The 23887-nt window shown below is 37.5% G+C and overlaps 5 protein-coding genes across 5 annotated transcripts; all 5 read left to right on the forward strand.

Annotated features, from left to right (window-relative positions):
* The first annotated feature begins 3074 nt into the window (after positions 1-3074).
* Positions 3075-3894, forward strand: apoc1 (apolipoprotein C-I). The gene is made up of 4 exons (XM_078790465.1): positions 3075-3199; positions 3317-3376; positions 3468-3603; positions 3695-3894. Exons 2-4 carry the CDS (start codon positions 3322-3324, stop codon positions 3753-3755), a joined length of 252 nt encoding a protein of 83 aa, XP_078646591.1. The 5' UTR covers positions 3075-3199; positions 3317-3321; the 3' UTR covers positions 3756-3894.
* Positions 3895-8611: 4717 nt separating this feature from the next.
* On the forward strand, positions 8612-9391 carry apoc4 (apolipoprotein C-IV). The gene is made up of 4 exons (XM_058053651.2): positions 8612-8724; positions 8798-8837; positions 8920-9004; positions 9179-9391. Exons 2-4 carry the CDS (start codon positions 8798-8800, stop codon positions 9363-9365), a joined length of 312 nt encoding a protein of 103 aa, XP_057909634.2. The 5' UTR covers positions 8612-8724; the 3' UTR covers positions 9366-9391.
* A 2709-nt stretch (positions 9392-12100) lies between these two features.
* On the forward strand, positions 12101-13407 carry apoa2 (apolipoprotein A-II). Its single transcript, XM_058053457.2, has 4 exons — positions 12101-12217; positions 12337-12381; positions 12717-12930; positions 13013-13407. Exons 2-4 carry the CDS (start codon positions 12339-12341, stop codon positions 13167-13169), a joined length of 414 nt encoding a protein of 137 aa, XP_057909440.2. The 5' UTR covers positions 12101-12217; positions 12337-12338; the 3' UTR covers positions 13170-13407.
* A 2787-nt stretch (positions 13408-16194) lies between these two features.
* Positions 16195-19051, forward strand: apoc2 (apolipoprotein C-II). The gene is made up of 4 exons (XM_058053425.2): positions 16195-16306; positions 16458-16513; positions 18525-18681; positions 18750-19051. The coding sequence occupies exons 2-4, from the start codon at positions 16465-16467 to the stop codon at positions 18841-18843; spliced, it is 300 nt and encodes a 99-aa protein (XP_057909408.2). The 5' UTR covers positions 16195-16306; positions 16458-16464; the 3' UTR covers positions 18844-19051.
* Positions 19052-20289: 1238 nt separating this feature from the next.
* On the forward strand, positions 20290-22523 carry LOC131105436 (trypsinogen-like protein 3). Its single transcript, XM_058053551.2, has 5 exons — positions 20290-20551; positions 20617-20761; positions 20859-21109; positions 21213-21352; positions 22195-22523. Exons 1-5 carry the CDS (start codon positions 20512-20514, stop codon positions 22387-22389), a joined length of 771 nt encoding a protein of 256 aa, XP_057909534.2. The 5' UTR covers positions 20290-20511; the 3' UTR covers positions 22390-22523.
* Positions 22524-23887: the final 1364 nt, after the last annotated feature.

A 23887-nucleotide genomic window follows, 5' to 3' on the forward strand; every position in this document is an offset into this window, starting at 1 on the left:
TTTTCCCATACCGTTCGAGTCCCTGATGGTAATCGTGGCAATATTAACAATAATGATCAGGACTATACGATATTTCTCCAGCCCAATTTTACATTCAAATCCCTACTGTCCTATTTAATATACAGTCGCAGTTGACATGACTCCTCAATTTAAATATGCAAATAATTATATAGTACAATGGAGGTTGGTTTAACTGCTACTCATTTCAGTATACTTGCAATTCATTGTGGATTTGTATGTTGTTTTGGCTACAAAACATGACAATAATACAAAATAGTAATTTTACTTTAACTATAGCACCATCTGCTGGACCTGGTTAGACATGAATCATTTAACAATAATCACTTTTATATTTGGATTTCTCATGTGGACCAAAACTGTCATCAGGAAGGAGCCACATTAAATCAGAAAAATATTATTTTATTATGATCGCATAAATTGTGACTCGTATAAGGCTTTGATGAAGCCTGCAGGAGGAAAACAGGAGGAAAAATGCATCTCCATCTTGCCCGATCTGCTGACCTCTGACCTCTATAGATAGGAGTATTCTGCACTGACAGCTGTATTTTCTTTTTTAGGACAGCACATCTTCCTTGGAGAGCGACGAAAAAACAATGACATCTGCAGAAATGGAACTATGGAAGGTTCTGGAAGGTTGAGGTAATCAAGTGTAGAAAATAAAATAAAATAAAACTTTGTAATGGATGGTTGAGCATTAAAGTACAGAGTGAGTGCATGTAAAATAAAATATGATAAAATATGTCATGTAACGTAGTGCATAGTGAGCGTATGAATAAAATATAATGTTTCGATTCCATAAAAACAACTTTATGACGCAAACAACAAGCCTGTGTGTGTGTGTGTGTGTGTGTGTGTGAGTGTCAGAGTGCACTCTGGGTGAGGTGAAAAAAAGTAAAAGTTTTAGTTATTGCGCAAAAAGTCTTCGCTCAGCATGCCTGCCACATCTGCACTGTAATAATAATTAATTCTTTGAAAATGTTCCGTTACATGACTGCGAGTAACCCCTCCAAATAAATAAAGAACCTGTGGAGACTAAAAAAAAAAAAAAAAAAACCTCCATCCTGTCTCTCCTCGTCTTATCACTGCTGGGCTCTTGACCCACACACAAAAAAACACAATTTTTGTAAGCTTGTTATTCCGGAATGTGCGCTTTCATGCCTCCTGCAATTATTCAAAAGGGAATTTACACGCACGCAAGCAGCAGCAGCTCATGCATCTCCACAATCTGACCACAATGGAGATGGAGATTAACACTAACGGTGGCCTTTCTGCAACAAATAGCTCAAACGTCCGCACCGCAACAAAAGAGGGCGATTTGAAGTCGTTGATGGTGTGAAATGTGTTAAAGAGTAAAAAAAAAAAAAAAAAACAGACAGACTTCCTGGCTCCGGCCCCAAAGCACCGTTGCAAAAATGGAGGTTAACGCAGGTCAGGTTGTCTCAACTCAACAAGATTCGTCTGGCTTAATTCCGTTTTTAGGAAAAGAGGAACATCTTTTTGTGTCACAGACACAAAAAGTGAGGCAAACTTGCATGTACAAAATTTGGCATGTATGTGAAAAGTAATAATACGCAACAAAAAAACAACACATGCAGCAGACACTTTATGTAATCTCAACAAAAAAGACTGATTACGTGTAAACGTTAGCTGTGCCAACACTTCACGGGGTCCAAAGTATCATCCGAGATTGTCCTCATCATCAATTTGATGGACTAATTGTTTGAGTAAATGCCATGCTGTCAAATAAATCAAATAAAATAACTAAATAATAAGCAAATTTCAATTTAAATTTGAATTATTTCTTTTAATATTTTTCAAAAAATCTTCCCGATAAAATAAACATAATTTTGATTGACTAATTGGTTGAGGAAATACTGTGCTGTCAAATAAATGAAATCAAATAAATAAATAAATACATAAGCTAATTTTAATTTTAATTTGAATTATTTCTTTTAATATAAAAAAAAAAATTCCCGATAAAATAAACATCATTTTGTTGGACTAATTGTTTGAGTAAATGCTAACTGTCAAATAAATAAAATAAAATAAATAAATAAATACATAAGCTAATTTTAATTTAAATTTGAATTATTTCTTTAAATATTAAAAAAAAAAATGTTCCCGATAAAATAAACATCATTTTGATGGACTAATTGTTTGAGTAAATGCTATGCTGTCAAATAAATCAAATAAAATAAATAAATACAGAAGCTAATTTCAATTTAAATTTGAATTATTTCTTTTAATATTAAAAAAAAATGTTCCCGATAAAATAAACATCATTTTTGATGGACTAATTGTTTGAGTAAATAAATCAAATAAATCAAATTAAATAAATAAATAAATGAATAAATAAATACATAAGCTAATTTCAATTTAATTTTGAATTTTTTCTTTTAATATTTTAAAAAATGTTCCCGATAAAATAAACATCAGTTTGATGGACTAACTGAGTAAATGCTATGCTGTAAAATAAATAAAATAAATAAATACATAAGATAATTTCAATTTAAATTTGAATTATTTCTTTTAATATTAAAAAAAATGTTCCCGATAAAATAAACATCATTTTGATGGACTAATTGTTTCAGTAAATGCTATGCTGTCAAATAAATCAAATCAAATAAATAAATAAATACATACATAAGCTAATTTCAATTTAAATTTGAATTATTTCTTTTAATATTTATTTAAAAAAATGTTCCCGATAAAATAAACAATTTTGATTGACTAATTTTGCTGTAAAACAAATAAAAGAAAATAAATAAATACATAAGCTAATTTCAATTTAAATTTGAATTATTCCTTTTAGTATTTAAAAGAAAAATGTTCCCGATAAAATAAAAACAGCTATATGTCTGGCCATGACGTACATATATAGTACTTATACCTACCTCTCATTTGGCTAAACAATGACACAAACATATTGAGTAAACTTAATGTAAAAATTGTTAAAATAGCACCTCTGCTCAAAGTAAACATTATTATATTCCTTGTAAAAACAAACAGTTCTAATAATGCGGTGAGGGGTCAATAAAAGGGGGCAGCTACACTTCATGGTCATTACGTCACAGTGCTGCAAGCCGACATGCTTATAAGGAGACAAACACACACACACACACACGCCCACACACACACACCAAAGTGTCCTCCTTGAGACCAACAACAGCAACAACAGGTATTTAACATTTTATAAACATTGATGTAAATAAAACAGTTTATTATGAGTTTATTTATAGTTAGTTGTTTATTTTTTACATGTGCTAATCATTTTTTTTGTTTATTTCATTTTCAGTCAAGATGAGACTCTACCTTGCAGTAGCCGTGCTCCTGCTGGCTCTGGTCGCATACACTGGTGAGTGTTGCGTTCACTGAACACAACCGATGTCAGAATTTCTAGCTCGCTTTACTTTAACTATCGGGGTGGGGGGTTTGCACACGCACAGAGGCTCAGGATAGGACAATGGAGGACCATTTTGCCCAGGCTGGTGAACGGTTATCTGAGTTTGGCAGAACCGTCGTGGAGAAGTCCAAGACAGCCTTAGAGAAGTTCCAGCAGAGCGATTTTGCCGTCAGCACCTCGTATGTACATGCATACACATTTACACATGCATTCATATTGTTATATTATATTATCTACTAAAATTGACACTATGATTTTCCCCTTCAACAGGAACTTTTTTAGGAATGGCTGGCAGAAACTGAAGGAACAGGTGCAGGATCTCACCCAGTAGACTTTGAAGTATACATCCCATCCTCATTCAAACCACTTGCGAAGATGGTTAAATGGTTACATGACTCCAATTCGCTTCAAGTGTAACTCGACAGGAGAAAAGGGAGTCACAATGTGTATTGTATGCATAAAAAAAAGAATCAGTAACTATTTTGGATATCCGTAATTTCATTTAATGCTGTGTGTGTACCAAATAAATATGAATTAAAAAAAACATATCTCCTGGTCTAGGCCAGTGTGGTGTCATTTATGTTATTTTTTATTAAAAAATAAACACACAAAACGCATCACATCTTACCTACACATTACACAATATCATGTCCCAAAAAAATGCCTTACTATACTTCATGTCCAAAAAATAGCCTTGCAATACAAAAAAAGCCTTGCTATACATTGTGTCCAAAAAAGTTCTTACTATACATCATGTCCCAAAAAATGCCTTACTTATACATCATATCCAAAAAATAGCCTTGCTATGAGGCCTTCATACTTCAAGTACTCATGCTGTGTACTTCATCATGTCCCAAAAATGCCTTACTTATACATCATGTCCCAAAAATGCCTTACTTATACATCATGTCCCAAAAATGCCTTACTACTTATACATCATGTCCAAAAATGCCTTACTTATACATCATGTCCCAAAAATGCCTTACTATACATCATGTCCCAAAAAATGCCTTACTATACATAATTTCCCAAAAAATGCCTTACTATACATCATGTCCCAAAAATGCCTTACTATACATAATGTCCCAAAAAATGCCTTACTAAACATCATGTCCCAAAAAATGCCATACTATACATCATGTCCCAAAAATGCCTTACTATACATCATGTCCCAAAAAATGCCTTACTATACATCATGTCCCCAAAAATGCCTTACTATACATAATGTCCCAAAAATGCCTTACTATACATCATGTCCCAAAAATGCCTTACTTATACATCATGTCCAAAAATGCCTTACTTATACATCATGTCCCAAAAATGCCTTACTTATACATCATGTCAAAAAAATGCCTTACTATACATTATGTCTAAAAAATGCCTTACTTATACATCATGTCCCAAAAATGCCTTACTATACATCATGTCCCAAAAAATGCCTTACTATACATCATGTCCCAAAAAATGCCTTACTATACATAATGTCCCAAAAATGCCTTACTAAACATCATGTCCCAAAAATGCCTTACTTATACATCATGTCCAAAAATGCCTTACTTATACATCATGTCCCAAAAATGCCTTACTATACATCATGTTCCAAAAATGCCTTACTATACATCATGTCCCAAAAAATGCCTTACTATACATCATGTCCCAAAAATGCCTTACTATACATCATGTCCCAAAAATGCCTTACTATACATCATGTCCCAAAAATGTCTTACTTATACATCATGTCCCAAAAATGCCTTACTTATACATCATGTCCCAAAAATGTCTTACTTATACATCATGTCCCAAAAATGCCTTACTTATACATCATGTCAAAAAAATGCCTTACTATACATTATGTCTAAAAAATGCCTTACTTATACATCATGTCAAAAAAATGCCTTACTATACATTGTCTAAAAAATGCCTTACTTATACATCATGTCCAAAAAGGACGGTGATTTTTGACAAAAATGATAAGGGGTTAGCATGTCGTTTTTTTTTTGGTTGTTTTTTTCAACTTGCTCCTACTGCACTTTTCAGGTCAAAAACACAGTGGAAACCTCACACATGCTCAAAAGGGGCCTGAGAAGCATCCAAAAATGGCATAAAATGCCAGAGTTTGAGGACGGTGATTTTTGACAAAAAACTTAAGGGGTTAGTATGTCGTTTTTTTCTGTGTTTTTCAACTTGCTTCTAATGCACTTTTCTGGTCAAAAAACAGAGGAAACCTCACAGACACTCAACAGCGACCCCAGAAGCACCTAAAAATGGCAGAAAATACCAGTGTTTGAGGGCGCTGTTTTTTAACAAAAATCAGTAGGGGTTAGCATGTCGCTTTTGTTTTTATCAACTTGCGTCTAATGCACTTTTCTGGTCCAAAACAAACAGGCAAAACCTCACAGACACTCAACAGGGACCAAGCATCCAAAAACAGCAGAAAATGCCAGAGTTTGAGTGGCGGTGATAGTTGACAAAAAGGTGTCATGTCGTGTTTTTTCTTTCAACTTGCTTCTAATGCACTTTTCTGGTAAAAAAAAAACAAAACAAAAACAAAACACATGTATTGTATTATATTGTAACATGAAGGGCTAAAGTTATCAGAGCGAATTATTATAATAGCCAACAAATAGGCCGATGATGAAGTCAAAAGATAATTGTTTATTTGTGTCAATAGTCAGTCGGAGCAAAGGCCAAGTGCCAACATGGCTGCTCTCTCGACCGATTTCACAAGAAATGAGCGAAAGTTTATGGTGGTTAATGATCCACCCACTGTGTCTCTTCACCGAAGGCTGATCCTGAGAATGGCGGTCACACATCTGACCGTTCTGCCACCTAGCAACCTAACCTAATTAGGGAATCGATTATTGCAGAACAAGATATGGATAAAATAATGTTTACTTGTTACACTAAACTCAAAAAGTCCTTTCCAGTTTGAAGCTCATTCAAAAGTTTTCAGTATGCAATAGGAGTAGAACATATTTTTAGTAATGAAACCAAATTGAGTGGATTGTTGCGTTGTGTTAGCATTAGCATTAGCATTAGCATTATATCATCCTTTGAGGTTATTTTCAAGACTTTTGCTGTGATTTTGTTAACATTCATCGACTTCTTAACGATGATTACTTTTGTCAATTCATGTTTACTGCATTTGATTCGAAGTAAATTAGACTTTGTTTTTAATTGTTAACATTCATGCAACATTCACTATCCCATCTGGCAACATGAACAAAATCCTGCATTTGCACTTTTATCCGGGTCTGCATTGTGATGTAACTGGTTCGTTCTTGGCACTTGTCCCACTCCTGTGCTAAGTTGAGCGTCAAATGATGAAGTCGTTTTTGTGTAATCCAGTTAACTAAATGAACTAAATTTTGATAACCTACTTACATAATTAATACCGAGCTCCCATGTACCAGAAAAGTGTCCCACATTCAACTTGTGCTTAAGACACATTTGTTTTTAATCAAACAAACAATTCCGTCCCCCTGTGTGTTTAGACAGCTGTGGGATGAGGATTGTTTGATGAGATCAAATTGATTTTTTTTTTTTTGCCTACCATGGACTCTGCCCGCAGAATTTCTTGGCTGGCTGAGCTGAACCTGTTTATCATATCACATGGATGACCTGCGATCTTCTCTTAACGTCCTATCTGTTCTGCTCAATCACAGACTTTGACTGGTCCACAAACACATCAGCGTCTGGTAAATGGGCTGAGATACTTGATCCAAAGGGCGCTTGGATGGTTGTCTGATGCAGCAAATGTAGGTGGACAGAAAGAAAGAGCACGTTTGATTATTCTATTGATATCATTCTGATACAAGCTGACTTTTATCTGACTAAAGAATCTCATAGAAGCATTTTTTTAGGGCTGTCAAAATTAACACACTGATGTGGGTCAGTGTATCATCATTATTTGTCTGATTCAATTGTTTATGTGTTACTGTCGCACATGCGCAAACCACCGGTTGATGCCGTAGTAAGGCTGCACAACCAAACAGTTCAATATAAAAGATGGTTGGTCCTGACGTTCGCAAATTTGAGTCCAAAAAACCCAGTATTGTGCACACTGTACAGGAAGGAGTTTTTATTTCGCCAAAATACTTCCAGGTTCAAATATGACATTTACAGGAAGCACCATATTTGTTGATATAATGCGACAGGGTGGGGGGGTTCTGTCGCAAGATGGGTGACAATCAAAATTCCCACAAAATTCTGATCAGACTTTTTAATCATTTTATAGCAGTATGACATTTACAGGAAGCACCATATATAATGCCCCTATGTTCTGTACGGAGGCGGGGGGGGGGGTCAGTCGCAAGATGGGTGACAATCGACCCTTGGACAACCCGACTAACACAATTACCAAGTGGATTGTAACAAACAATTAGTCTAGATTAAAAATTAATATCATTTAATCAGGATTAACCATGATTAATCCACAATATTCAGATCAGACTTTTTAATTGTTTCATAGCAGTATGACATTTACAGGAAGCACCACATCTGTTGATATAATGCCCCTATGGTCTGTACGGACAGGGGGCGGGGGGGGAGGGGGGGGGTTCTGTGGCAAGATGGGTGACAATCGACCCTCTTGAAGTCAATCTTGGACAAACCGACTAACAAGCAACTAGCAAGTGCATTGCGACAAACAATTAGTCTAGATTAAAAATTAATATTTAATCAGGATTAATCACGATTAAGCCACAATATTCTGATTAGACTTTTTACTCGTTTTATAGCAGTATTTTTTTTTTAATTTGAGATGTTTACTGGTGGGCTGCATGGTGAACGAGTGGTTACCATGTAGGCCACACAGTCAGGATATCGGGAAGAACTGGGTTCGATTTTCCGCTTGGGCATGTCTGTGTGGAGCTTGCATGTTCTTCCGTGAGTGGGTTTTCTCCGGGTACTCTGGTTTCCTCCCATATTCCAAAAACATGCTAGGTTAATATCTTACTGAAAGTTACTACAATGCCCGCTAAAGACTTTTTGAAGACAATCAGTCATTGACTACAAAGAAGTGTTCAAATTATGGTTAGGTTCAGGATTAAGTACCCATTTTTAAATACTTTTTGTGCATTTGTTATATAAAAGCACAAAAAAATCAATTTCTCAATACTTACAAACTGCATCTAACTGTACTTAGACAGGTAAAAAGCAACCAAATGAAAACCAAACAGAAAAGTCATGCGATGGTGACCAATGTACAACCTGTTGGCTTATACAAATACAATGGAGCAGTAACACTCATTTCATTCAACTTGAGTTGATCGGAGCAGCTGACAGAAAAACAAATAAAGGTATTATCGTGTTATTCCTCTTCCCTACATCAAGTATACACTATGAATATACATTTTGTTTGTCTGATGTTAGATGCGATTTCTTGTCATCACGCTCATTCTACTGATCCAAGGTGTGTTTTTTTTTTTTAACTCAGCAATTTTTTTTAATGCTAATTTTCTTTCTTTCCAATTAACAATCTTTCCCCTTTTCAGCATGCGGCTCCCTTTGGGCTCAGACACCAGTCCCAGGTCAACCTGATTCTCCAGGATTCCTGCACAGCCTGATGGAGAGAGCTAGGTATTTTCTCTAATTATACACACACACACACACACACACACACACACACAGCATATATCAAGCATGCATCTCACACAGGGACTCTGTTAATGATTGCAAATGTTCTGTTTTTTTTCTTAATATTGAAGTTCTGTGTACCTTATTACTCACACTGTGTACTTGCACATCCCACAGTGCAGCCAAAGCTAAAGTCCAGAATGTGGGAGAGGTGGTACTGGGTTATATGGGCACCTACTATGAAGACCACATCCAGCCGGTAACTGACAGCTACAGCGAATGGGCTTCGGGCATCCAGGACTCTTTGAAGGAGAAGATTCAAAGCTACATGCCTTTTATGGCTACAAACGTGACTGATTCTTAATTGCATAATAAATCAAACACGTGCAAGCTGGTTGTTTTTTTTTTTTTTGTTCGTGCAAAATAAATACACGTAAATGATGACTTAAGCAACAATATTAGCGCTAGCTAGTCATAGTCAGACATAATGTGAGAACTTATATTAGCACACAATTTCATCAGCTTGATTTTGATGGCGTTCGTGATGTCCGATATCTGCTTTTTTGCCAAAAACCGATATGCCGATTTTGTCCAACTCTCAATTTTCGATAGATATCAGCCAATACCGATACTGATATGTGTAACATGACCAATATCACATTTTTATGCTTATTTCGGCCCGATTATAATCAGTACTGATAATTATCGGTACTATCGGACATCCCTAGATGCTGTTGCAAGTGACGATTTCTCCGCACAATTTGGATATGGGTCACGGCTTTCAAACACAGATTAAAAGCTGATATTAAGTAGCTCTCTGAAGACACGATGGCACTGTAAAAGAATTTCAGTGACCCTAAAAGGTCAAAACCAGCAAATAGTAGAGTAGAGAGCGTCAGCCATTGAACAACTCTAACTGTTCTATGCTTGAAATAATTGGATATTTCCAGTCTTGAACAACAACAGCGACATTAATCACACTATCGCCATCAACTCAACTCTAAAGTTGACTCAACTCAACTCTAAAATCGATTAAAAATTACTCTGACAAGACATTTAACAGATGTATCGTCATTTCTGGCCACTTCATGGTACGAATTTTTGACAATAAGCATGTATATGTATTTAAATTAAGCACTTTCATGCATAACAAAGGCTAAACTAACTAAATTGCATTCAGACACACAAGCACCAGACTTGATTGCTTGTATTATAGATTTGAATTACTGTATGTTGCAACAGGCATTATCCTCGCTAATAAAAACACGGGCTATGTTTCTGCAGTAACCCAGGCCATGCTAAAACTATGAAGACTCGAGAACACCTTTATAGCAATACACAAAATTATGGGTCTTATTTACGTTTTAAATTGCTTATTTTCTTTCATCATGTCTACTATTTTGTGTAGTATGAGTGTAAAGGCGTCAATACAGTTACTATTGTGTCAAGAGGACTGTAATAATGTTTTAAAAAAGTCATTTAGAAGGTCAAAAACAGGTTTTCCACGAAAATAATCCATCTATAAAGGAATCCTACTTTGTGGAAATTCATTGGTGAGTCTTAATTAATCGCAATTAATTATGGATTAGTGGAATGGAGAGACAACAGGAAGGTGTTTGCAGAGCGATACTGTCAATTTGTAGCATTTTATGGCTATTGATGGTATTAATTAAGAATACATAAAATCTCAGGGAATGACATCACACATTGTGACTTTCAAAAATGGTGTTATTTGACTTTTGGAGCATATTTTTTTACAGGTTACTACGATACTGAATTGGACAAAACCTTGTAGATTGGTGGTGCCCAAAGCCAAGGAATAAGACATTCCAATTGATTTTATGCATTTTTGGTGGAGGTTATTTTTGGTCTCGTTATATCGATATCGGTTATAACGAATTACTACTTATTACGATACTATTTTCATTTCCCGCCAAATTTCTAGTCTTTTATGATATAATTAGTTCCGTTAGTACGATACCCGGTTATTATGATAATCCGGTTACTACGATGCCCTTTTCATCTCCCGCCAGCCAATTTGGTCTGCTTATATCGATACAAAAGCAGCTTAAATCAATCTTTGCTTAAGGATTTCAATACCAAAAAAGAACACGGCGAACGGAAGAACCAACTGACATAGCATACACACCTATTCCAACGAAGACACAAGTGTACAAATACATGTATTTAATTGTGTTGTATTCAGATATCTTTTTATCGCTTGCAATAATCACTGTTTTTCATATGTACATGCTGGCGTTCGTTGGTTCTTCTGTTGCAGGCATGTCTTTGGCCAGCTATGTGGGGCGGGTTGAGCATGACCTGTGAACCAGGAAGTGCGGGAATCGCTGTGTGTGCTGCGCTCTGGTGGTGGAAGTGTGAAAAATAAAGTTGACTGGAAGCAGCCGTTCGCCGTGTTCTTTTTTTGGTATTGAAATCCTTAAGCAAAGATTGATTTAAGCTGCTCGACATTGTTCTATACTATAGAACAATGTCGAGTGCATTATTGCCCACTTTTAATGCAGTTCGGCGCAGGATCGGATCTATGGATAGTCCGGTTATATCTGTATTTTTTCCGACTCCCGAGAATATTGATATAACGAGACTTTACTGTACTTAACTTCCGAGTTCCAATCATAATTGGCACTGATGTTGGGCCTTGGCAAAACGTGCCAGTTCCTTTGAGATTAATTGAAACAAAGAACAATTACTCATTTTTAAAGTCGACATGGATTCAGTGATAGGCTATGAGGGCAAAAGGTCAGCAAGGTTGCGTCTAGACAGGCCTCGACCTTACAGAAACGCTGATGATCTTAAGCTAATCTAATCAAAAGTTACGTTTTACAACCACTATTCAGACAAACTGCAGATGATGTGGAGATTGTGACATACGGTACAACATACGGTGCATACGGTACATATCAGGAGGGTCTCCGGGTGCGTGCGCGTTGTGAATATACAGTAGATACAGTACATTGTCACTCATTGCATAAGACACATTTGGGGTTTGAAGGGAATACCGTGTACACTGGACTTTGTTTAGGTGATTATGCGTGTGTGCGTGCGTGTGTGTGTGTGTGTGTGTGTCCTCATCAGATGACGTGTGCTTACAGTCTCCCCCTATATCATCCGGTCCAGATGTGCGCTCCCAGTTACAGACAACTCACTTTCAGAGCAGACTGTCACTTCTGGGCTCCAGATTCAAATCAATTGCAGGTAATGGTTCCATTTAAATTTTTTTTTTTGTTACATATTTTTTTTATGCATAAAGTATGCAGGTTTATTTGAATTTATAATGACTAGTATGTGTTTAATAACTGTTTTGTTTGTTTCAGACATGCATGCAAAATACGCAGTCGCACTGATCCTGGCTCTGCAGGGTAAGAAAACTTGAACAAGCAATCTAAATATACATAAAGATGCATTTAATTTAATTTAATCTTTAACTGGCTATTGCTTTGAATAAATATTGTTAGTATAGTGGTCACCGCAGTGCTTTAAATGTACTAAATGTCTATTTACAAGCAAATATTTGTAACTGAAGACCTAAATTATATATGTGGTCAAACTTACCAAAGAACATTATATATTACAATAACAACAAATGCATATAACGTCATTCTTATTTGTTGTTTTGTGTCAAGACTGGGAAAAAGGGTGATTTACGGCAACATGTTTTTTTTTGAGACGTTCCGCAATGATCTGTCATTTTCAGTCTCCATGAGCCTGTGTGAAGTTCCCCAACCTGATCAGGAGCTGGTGAAAAAATACGAAGCCTACAGAACTACATTCTACAAAAGGCTGCTGAACGCTTACGGCAAGCTGCAGGCGGCCATTGCTCCCGTCATTGAGAAAATCGGTGATGACCAGCACGTCATGGAGGACATGCAGGCCAATCCTCAGGTCCAAGCCATCGCTAAAGTCGCCAGGTGAGTGTTTGCAAAGAACGTACTGCAAATACAAATACAAATCCACACCGCTGGAATAATTGTTGCACTGTTTACTGTGCAGAGGAATGGCCGAGGAGATTAACCCACTGGTGGAAAAAGCCCGTATGGCTGCTCTGGGTGTGTACGGACACTACCTTCGCCCTCACATTGGCCAGTACCTGAGCGACTCCATCGACCAAATCAAGATCTACCTGGACAAGTTCATGCCCGCCCAGTAAAGAGCGCATCACATTTGCTGCAACTCGGCATCGATCACACAGCGCCTTCAAAGCCCAGGAGAGCAAAGAGCATCGTCTTGTATTCATGTGGCGAGGCAGCATAAACTCGCCAGCGCCGCCTACACTAAATGTACTCAGCATGTGCAATGTGTTGTGTTTGGTACACTAACTGTAGTCTTTGTACGATTGTGTATGTTTGTATGTGTGAATGTGTTCAATAAAATGAACTGGAAAGAAATACTGGAAAGGTGTGTGTTCTTGCCTTTGAGCATGAACTAGACTAGAGCTGTCCTATCTAGTCTCACTTTGTCTTTGAGAGGCGAAACGTCTTCTAAGACAACCTGAAAACCTTAGTTCATGATTTGGACCGATGTTTACACCAATAGATGTTCATTTAAAAAATCTTGCATGTCATTTAGCCATGCACAAATATTAATTATTATTAAAAATCGTTATTAAAGTAAAATTATCATGCATGCTCGCACGTGGGATAGTTTAAAAAGTTTTGGGAATTTAGCAGTGATGAAGAAGAAATGCGATGAAAACTGACCTTGCAAAATTAGCATTGCAATATAAGAAAGGGTATGGCTGCTAAGTACAACACACAATATAATTAAACATACATTACAGTTGTCCCCGCCACTTCATACGTCCAATTTTAAGGCTTCACTGTAATATATTTTTTAAAAGTATATTAATGAATAAACCATATCCGAGTCTATTATTTGTTTAGAAAATAATGTTCAAGCTAATTTTACATATTTTTGGTAGGGTGGGGAGATATGGACCAAAGTCATATCCCAATATATTTACATAGGTTGAATATCGATATATATCCCCATATATTTTCCACATAAACAAGATATATATACTGGTATTACACGAATCATACAGACTTTTTGTATTGTGGAACGTCAGAAAAGACTTGATGAAGTGATACTACTCAAAAACAATCATGAACACAAGTCCACGAAAAAAATTCTCACACGTTGATGTTTTGGTTTGGGGCATTGGAGGTTTGTTTTGCAAAGATCTTTCCCCACGTCTGTGTATTTTGTACATGACAAGTTTTACACTCAGTTGTCTTTTTCAGTTCTGTTGCTGCTGCATGCAGTTGTTGCTGCCCTGAAGGTTAACAGTGTAGAGAGTGGCCAACAGCAGCTCCTGTGTGCGTGTTCACTGCATATGTGTGTTAATAAAGCGATGGGAGTGTATGACGAGTCTGTCCTTCATTATAAACAGTGGCAGTAGAGTAGTATTCATCCCTGGTCTCTAGGTGTCAGTAACGTTAAATTGTTGAGGTAACAGGCACCAGGAAGCATGCTGTCAACAACATCTTATATCATATCTTATTTACAGTGTGTCTAATGTGCCGTATTTTATTATGTCTACTATATTGGAGTATAATTTCATGTCTACAGGGGTCTAATAATGGTAAAAAAAACAAACATTTAGACGGTCATAAACAGGTTTTCTATGCTACAAACACATTCTGTTTATTAATCTTCACGTCTGGAACCAATTCACCGGAATAAACGAGGGACGACTATACTTTTGTTTGTTTTTGTTGATCTTGGACTGATATCCGATATTAACTCATTCGCTACCAAAGACGTATTTATATGTTTTTTTTTCAACCCGACCGCTCACTCCCAAAGACATATTTATACATGTTTAACTTTATTTTTGCACTAGGGAGATAAAGAGGTGATGATGCAACTCCACAATAGCAGAGAGCCCGTTTGGTGCAGTTTTAAAGGCCAAAAAATGGCCACAAGGTGGCAGAAGTGCATTTTATAAGACCTCGGCATATACGTATCTCTCCCACGGAAATAAATGCTCTGCAACAAGGGAAGTTACACATAGAAGCGACATTTTAAATGCTAAAATTGTAAATAGTTCATGATAGTAGTTCATAGTTCAAATAGTTGTTATATTTGTAAAGACATGTTATTTTCATGTAAAAAAAATGTTGTTTATGTTGTGGCATTATTGCTTAAATGTTTTGGCAAAATAAAAAGGGGGCAAAAAAGGCTTTTTTGTCAACATTTGTCAAAATATATATATTTATTATATTATTATATATTTATATATTATTATTATTGTTTTTATTATTATATCATTACTATATATTTATTATTATATATTTATATGACTAAATTTTTTTTGTTGAGAACTTGCTGAAACTTACGTATGTTCTACTACTGATTACTAAAGAATTGAAAAAGATAGAATCAAACCTTTTTTTCTGATACAAAAATGAGAATAACATTTTTCTTTTGGTATTCACCATGTCCACGTAGCCCAAGAATGCAGTATTCTGTGTACCTTGAAAAATCAGTTAATATCTGATCACCCATAGACTATAATTTAGATTATTTTGTTCCACTATACAGTGTTTAACAGAATGGATTGTGTTCTACAAAGTAAAGGGGACTAAATATGAAATGTAAAGGAAATTGTAATAGAATGATTATTAATAAATAGGCTATGACTATGAAGTAACCACATTTGTATCTTTACTACTGTAAAGGAGAGAGCAGTGCTTTCAACCCTAAAGAGACAAACTGCATCCTGTTAAATCTAATTTAGCTAGCTTCAATCTTTCATAATCTCAATTAATCCGATGACGTGTTCAACACCCTCTAGACTAGAGTCTATCTCAACGGGACTTGGGACTGTTGTGACGTGACATGAACGCATCAGGGCCTTTATGTAAGGAACAAGGAGGGTCGGGGGGAAGGGGGGGTCCTGTCGAGTGTGATGCATTTACCAAATAGATGGCATAAAGTCAGTCATAACGAAAACAATCGCAAACATTGGTTCTGTGGGCGATACTGTAAAAGTCCAAAGTCAAGCAAAGTCCACCACATTCCTAATTTATAAAATTCCCAGAAAAGCCCCTTGCTTGCTCATCATCCTCATCCTCCACGTGTTTGCACAGATAAGTTTCATCAACACACAGTTGCCACAAACACACTGGAGCAGTGGGCCGACAACACCTCCAGTTTATCTCCCCCACAGTGCACTTTGGCTCCTGGAGTGACAAGTCAACACATGGCCGACACTATATAAACTGATCAGGCCTCCAGATGCTCTGCTTTTTCTTCATCATCACACCTCTGGGAGGGAATAAAGTGAGTACATGAATTTTAGTCAATTAAATATTGAATAAATACCTGAATCAGGGACCTTTAAAGGAAAAGGCAACACAAATGTGGCTTATCTAATTGGACAATATTGCACCCTAGTGGCTAACATGCATAAATATTTGCTCTCTTTTTGCAGATCAACCATGAACAAACTGCTGCTTGTCACTGTGCTGCTTGCACCCCTTGCCATTAGTAAGTGGTCACTCTAGCACTCTACAATGTGGTCGACCTTTGATTTAACACAAAGGTGTTAAATCCCTTTTTTTCCCACAAGAATTATGGGAAATAGAAGGGTCAAGCAACACAACTAAACCCAACTTCAATGAGGTGGCTTCAAAAAGTAAGAAAATTAAGAAAGAAAAAGCCCAGAATTAATCCCAAGCTTACACATGATGTGATGATGATGACTTTCAATAATAAGTGAAAATTAAATCATAAATTTTCAATAACGTACTTCAGTGTAAAAAGTGTAGTTTTAATTGTAAAAAGAAGTTAAGCAGTGTAAAATGAAAAACAAAAACAAAACAATCTACATTAACTTTGATAACAAGTGGATATTGTTTTTGTTTCATGTTTTTTCATGGCTGAGGTCACTTTTAGTGTTGGACAAAACAGTACCCCCCTAAAAAACAACTAAACATGGCCGCAATTAATTCTGACTTTGTGCAGTTTGTGAGATTTTATGATGCATATTTTCTCAAAATAACGGAAATACAAATATTCTGTTGCTGGGTTCCAACTGTGGCTGCCATACAACATTTTAGCTTTTCAATAACGTACTTAAGTGTATCAATTGTAAAAATAAGTTAAGCAGTGTAAAATGTAAAACAATAACAAAACAATCTATATTAACTTTGATAACAAGTGGATATTATTTTTGTTTCATGTTTTTTCCATGACTGAGGTCACTTTTAGTGTTGACAAAACAGTACCCCCCTCAAAAAAACTAAACATGGCCACAATTAATTTTGACTTTGTGAAGTTTGTGAGATTTTATGATGCATATTTTCTCAAAATAACGGAAATACAAATATTCTGTTGCTGGGTTCCAACTGTGGCCGCCATACAACATTTTAGCTTTTCAATAACGTACTAAAGTGTATCAATTGTAAAAAGAAGTTAAGCAGTGTGAAATGTAAAACAACAACAAAACAATCTATATTAACTTTGATAACAAGTGGATATTATTTTTGTTTCATGTTTTTTCCATGACTGAGGTCACTTTTAGTGTTGACAAAACAGTACCCCCCTCAAAAAAAAAACTAAACATGGCCACAATTAATTTTGACTTTGTGAAGTTTGTGAGATTTTATGATGCATATTTTCTCAAAATAACGGAAATACAAATATTCTGTTGCTGGGTTCCAACTGTGGCCGCCATACAACATTTTAGCTTTTCAATAACGTACTTAAGTGTATCAATTGTAAAAAGAAGTTAAGCAGTGTGAAATGTAAAACAACAACAAAACAATCTATATTAACTTTGATAACAAGTGGATATTATTTTTGTTTCATGTTTTTTCCATGACTGAGGTCACTTTTAGTGTTGACAAAACAGTACCCCCCTCAAAAAAAACTAAACATGGCCACAATTAATTTTGACTTTGTGAAGTTTGTGAGATTTTATGATGCATATTTTCTCAAAATAACGGAAATACAAATATTCTGTTGCTGGGTTCCAACTGTGGCTGCCATACAACATTTTAGCTTTTCAATAACGTACTTAAGTGTATCAATTGTAAAAAGAAGTTAAGCAGTGTGAAATGTAAAACAACAACAAAATTTATATTAACTTTGATAACATATTATTTTTGTCATGGCTTACTCTTTTAGTGTTGGACAAAACAGCCCCCCCCCCAAAAAAAAAACTAAACATGGCCGCAATTAATTCTGACTTTGTTCAGTTTGTGAGATTTTATAATGCATATTTTCTCAAAATAACGGAGATACAAATATTGCTGGGTTCAAACTGTGGCCGCTATACAACATTTTAGCTTTATTAATTACCATACAAACACTAACTTACATTAAATTATAAACATTATGTAACTTTGGGTGTATATTCCTTCCCTAATGTTCCTCGTTGACACCGCTGCTTTTTGGGTATCACAAAATAGCCACAAAAAAGCCAAAGAAAAAGTACAAACAGACACTCCACTGCGTTTCAAAACAGATGTCACAACACTGTCCTGGTCTAATGCAGGTGTTGAAAGCTTCCGTATGCCGAGACAGGCCGAGGAAGATCAAGGCACCCTGACCATGATCAGCGACACAATCAAGTCGTACTACAACAACGTGGTCAACACGGCCTCTGATTATATGGAGACCCTCAAGAACCTCAAGATCGAGGAGAAAGTCAAGTAAGACGTGTTTGAAAAGGAGTTGGAGTTATTTAACCTCATCTCCATTTTTTTTTTTTTTTTTGCAGCAACCTTTACACAGAAACGACCACAATTTTGAGCACCTACAATGGAATCCTGCAGGACCAGCTCTATCACCTCTTTTACTCCCAAGATGCATAAACCCTCAACGGCCACTGAAGGACTTTAACAGTGGAGCAACAGTGAACACACCGCAGCTATGTAGACAAAAGAAGGAAGAAGAACATTCCTGTAAACGCCATGAAATAAGGAAAAACCAGCCAACAGTGTTGTCATCTTACGCCTCCCCACCACAAACCTCAACAAGTTTTTCTCATGCTTTATAACATTAAAAGTATTTATACATAAACCTTGGCATGAGTGTATGCGGTCATTTATTCCCCCATTAAATTAGTTCGCCGTTCAAAACATTTGTATTAATCCGCAAAGCAACAGGTTGAGATGACGAGCTTCAATCATAATATAATAACAAACATGTTGAGTTTGAGTATAAACAAACCAGAAGAAAACTACAATGTGAAGTTTGTTTTGTTAATGCTGTTAATGAGATTTCTATGTCCATTCTCAGTTATTCCATCCATGCTGGAGCCTATCCCAGCTGTCTTTGGGGGAGAGGCAGGGTAGCCAATTGCAGGGCAACTTATTCTCGGTTATTACATAATTCTATATTAATTATAATTTCTGCATGGTGGGTTGAGTGGTTAGCGCGTAGGCCACACAGCTAGGACACCCGGGTTTGATTATCCATTCGGGCATTTCTGTGTGGAGTTTGCTTGTTCTCTCTGTGGGTTTTGTCCAGGTACTCCCACATCCCAAAAATTGGTTAATTGGTTGCTATGAGACCAAGTGGTTAGCGCGCATGCCACACAGGTAGGAGACCTAGAGTTCAATTCCACTCTCGGCCATCTCTGTGTGGAGTTAGCATGTTTTCCCCGTGCATGCGTGGGTTTTCTCCGGGTACTAAAAAAAAAACATGCTAGGTTAATTGGCGACTCCAAATTGTCCATAGGTATGAATGCGAGTGTGAATGGTTGTTTGTCTATATGTGCCCTGTGATTGGCTGGCGACCAGTCCAGGGTGTAGCCCCAGTTGTGAAAATGTATCATTCAATTAAGGTTTCAAATAAAGTAGGACATATTTTTCTATTTTTCATCAGGATATGAAATAAAATCATCAAACAAACAATCAATACAATAAATACAGATACTAGCACACGTTGAAGTGTGTGTGTGATGGAATACACATTGGGTGTTAACTTTACTAAACATTCAGGTGTGTAAACATATAAGTAGTATACATGTTGTACCCTAACTTGTTTTCCCAGTACTCTTACCAACATTGATTGCGTTTTTTAATGCGACAAGCAAATATTGTGCTGTACAAAGCTCAACACTATTTGGATTGTGCAAGAGAACCTGTGTGAAAAAGGTGTCACGGTGGAATATTAACTTTATTAACAGAATTTGGCACCATTATTCCCATATATTTGTTCTTATGCAACCTGATGCCACACCTGCCAAAAGTTGTACCATAAAATAATTTTTTAGATGATGATATATTGGAAAAATTGGTGAAAAAAAATGACTAAAACTGCTTAGAAACGTGTCAGTATGGATCACTAATGTCTGCTGTGTGAATGTAAATGAGTGTTCTTGTTCTTTATGAAGGGAAAGGACATGACGCCTTTGACTGTAAGCGTCATTACAAAGGTCACGCCTGGAAATGACGGGAAACAAAGCGTTTCCTTCTTCGGTCCTCCTTATAAAAAGGTGAACGACATCAGACAAACGCCATTACTACAGAACAAACATGGAGATTCTTCTTCTGTTCATGGCGTTGGGCCTCACAGGTAGACAATGACAGGAAGTTGCTATTTAATTATTGTTACTATTGTTACTATTTGCGTTTAAACAGGAGTGTCGTCCCTGGAGGAGGACAACAAGGTGTGCCAGCCTCATTCCAGACCCTGGCAGGTGTCTCTGGGCGGCCAACGGACAAGCTGTAGCGGCGCCCTCATCAACGAGTGGTGGCTGGTGACGTCTGCCAATTGTGCGCCAGCGTAAGCAAAAACCTTGATGCTTATATTTAGCTGCAGTACATTAGGTGGGAATATGTGATGTAATTCCCATTCCGTTCAACAACGCTAACACTTCCAGGTCCAACGTCATCGCCTCTCTTGGAGAACATGACCTCACGGTGGATGAAGGAACCGAACAGCACATTCCCGTGGCGGAGGTCATCCGCCACAGTCCGTACCGCTCGCCCCTTCACAGCTTGGCCATGGTTCGCCTGGCCAAGCCGGCTCACTTTACCGAGCATGTGCGGCCGATTGGCCTGCCGGGTCGCTGCCCCCAGCCTGGAGAGAGCTGCAGTGTTAGCGGTTGGGGCTCCACCGTTCCAAATCAATGTAAATGGATTTGTTTAAATAAATACTGTATTTATTTAAACTACAGTGATGGATGGTCCCTGGACATTTCAGCTAATTTCTTATCTTCCTTCGTAAAAAACAGACGAGTCCCCTAAGCAGCTGAAGTGTTTGACGGTGCCTGTTGTGGACGACCAAACGTGTATCAACACTTTCCCTGACTTCCTGTACTGGAGCATGGGCATGGTGTGCACCGGCGACGTCAATGGCACTGACAACTGTTTGGTGAGCAGAGACTCAAACGAATTTATTACTCTCGTTAATTAATTTATTACTCTCCTTGGCTGAACACTGAGCAGCAGGATGGACCAAACGGCAGTGTCAAGCAAGATATATTACCAATTGGTTCGCTTCTTGTTTTCAAAGTAAAAGCAGTGATTTATCACAATGTTTTTTTTGTATGAGAAAAGTAAGGGGGTGTTTTATTTTGTTAAGATAACCGGAAGTGCGTTGCTCACTTCGGCTAGCTTAAATTTTGCCGAATTCGTCCAAACGAAGTTGTAAAAGGTTGGTATTTGGACAAATAAATGGCACACTCGGTATCTGATTGGTCACTTTCCCGACTGATTAAAAAAAATCTCAATAAAGTAATGTATTTAAAGAGTTTAGAGCTAAAATGAAATTAGCTTCAGCCTGTCGATTTCGGCTCGGGTAGGAGCGCAATGCATTGTGGGTTATCATTGTGCGGTATGGAGTATGTAGTAGTTAGTATGCGGTTTCGAACACAGCCTAAGTCTCCAAGAAGTACGCTGTTTTGTGGTAAATACGACATATTATTAATAAAACAATAAGTATATTGAAGAAAATTTGGCACATTTTGCCTAAATTAAGCATTTCCAAGCAGCTTATACACCGGAATTTATGGTAGCAGTTAGCATGTTGGCCACACAGTCAAGGAAGATCTGGGTTACTGCAAGAACAAGCGGAATAGAAAGTAAATGAATGTAATTCCTGCCCAAATTTAGCTACCTTAACAGGAAAGTAATTTGTTTTACAGTAATTTTCCCAACATTGGTTGAATCACTCACTCACTTTCCCAAACCATCTACTTTCTCAACCTCACACAGAATGATGCATCCGCTGTTCTAGTGTGCAACGGTCAGCTGCAGGGTGTTCAGTGGTTCCGACATGGCTGCCAGAACGCGGAACACCCCAGCGTCTACACTAAGCTGTGCATGTATGACGACTGGATCCGCAGAGTGATGGCCAGCTACACGCCAACCACTACTACTGCACGGGTGTTGACGTCAAAGATACATTGAAGGTACCACGCTGTTACTCCCAGTTTAATTTATCAACAGATGCCTCGTGGCTGATGTGAACAATTGCAGAGAACGTGCATTATTTGACTTGACCGGTTTTAAAAACTCTCTATTACATTTGGTTTTTGTACTCTACTTTTAGCCTACAAATTTCAAATACATGTTTATTGTTGCTTGCTAGCTATGTTAATAGCTAGCAAGCAAATGGCTGTACTGTCCCAAGAATAATATCTACCTGAAATAAAAGCTGAAATGTTGCTCGCTTGATAGCAAACCCAAATATTTTGAGTCTACATTCATTCATTTTCTACCGCTTATCCTCACAAGGGTTGCGGGGGTTGCTTGAGCCTATCCCAGCTGTCTTCAGGCGAGAGGCGGGGTACACCCTGGACTGGTCGCCAGTTTTGGAGTCGCCAATTAACCTAGCATGTTTTTGGAATGTGGGACGAAACCGGAGTACGCGGAGAAAACCCACGCATACACGGGGAGAACATGCAAACTCCACACAGAGGTGGCCGAGGGTGGAATTGAACTCGGGTCCCCTAGCTGTGAGGCCTTGGCACTAACCACTTGTACACCATGCAGCCCACAGGGCACATATAGACAAATCATTCATACCTATGGATAATTTGGAGTCGCTAATTACACATGGAGAACATGCAAACTCCGCACAAAAATGGTCAAGGGTGGAATCGAACTCGGGTCTCCTAGCTGCATTAACCACTTATTCGCCGTGCAGCCTTTTTGAGTATACAGTAAAAGTAAAAATCTGCTCCAATACATTTTGGAGGGCACTGTAACTTCATATCACAGTACACTACAATCATGGCTAAGCTAACAGCAGAATAAATAACGGCCATCTTGGTGCAGTCCAGTTTACCAAATTACCAAAATGGCTGTGCACAGTGGTGCAGTGGATTAAATTACCGTGTGGGCTGAGTCAATATTAGCAGTGATGACCAATGCACCAAGCCATGTTGTCAATAAACTTTTAGGCCACATTGTGACTGATGCCAGGCCGTTCCTGCTCACAGGATCATGACCCCTAACACGCACTACAGTCTGTTTGAGTGGCTTCCATCAGGTCGTAGACCAAGATGGCCACGCTGCAAAACACAAAGAAGGAAGGCAGTGTGTGTGTGTGTGACGAAAATGTTCAAATACACAAATAAATGATTTCAGGATGATTTACTGTTGACACGACACAGGACTGATTGTGAGTGCCCAACTTTTCTTTTCTTTCTTCTTTTTAAGTTTTTTTTCTGGATGCCCCAAACAATAAGAAAGGGGACTCATCACAGAAAATTGTTTTCTTCAGAAATCCAATGCCTACATACCATCTGTCCCTGATGTTTTTCCTGGACATAAGTGGCTTCTTTGCGGCCTTCTTGACACCAGGCTATTCTCCAAAAATCTTTGCTTCACTGTGTGAGCAGATGCACTCACACCTGCCTGCAGCCATTCCTGAGCAAGTGCAGCACTGGTGGTACCTCAATCC

This window comes from Doryrhamphus excisus, linkage group LG5, assembly GCF_037039965.1.
Source record: "Doryrhamphus excisus strain RoL-2023G ecotype Guam linkage group LG5, RoL_Dexc_Guam_v1.1, whole genome shotgun sequence".
Lineage (NCBI taxonomy): Eukaryota > Metazoa > Chordata > Actinopteri > Syngnathiformes > Syngnathidae > Doryrhamphus > Doryrhamphus excisus.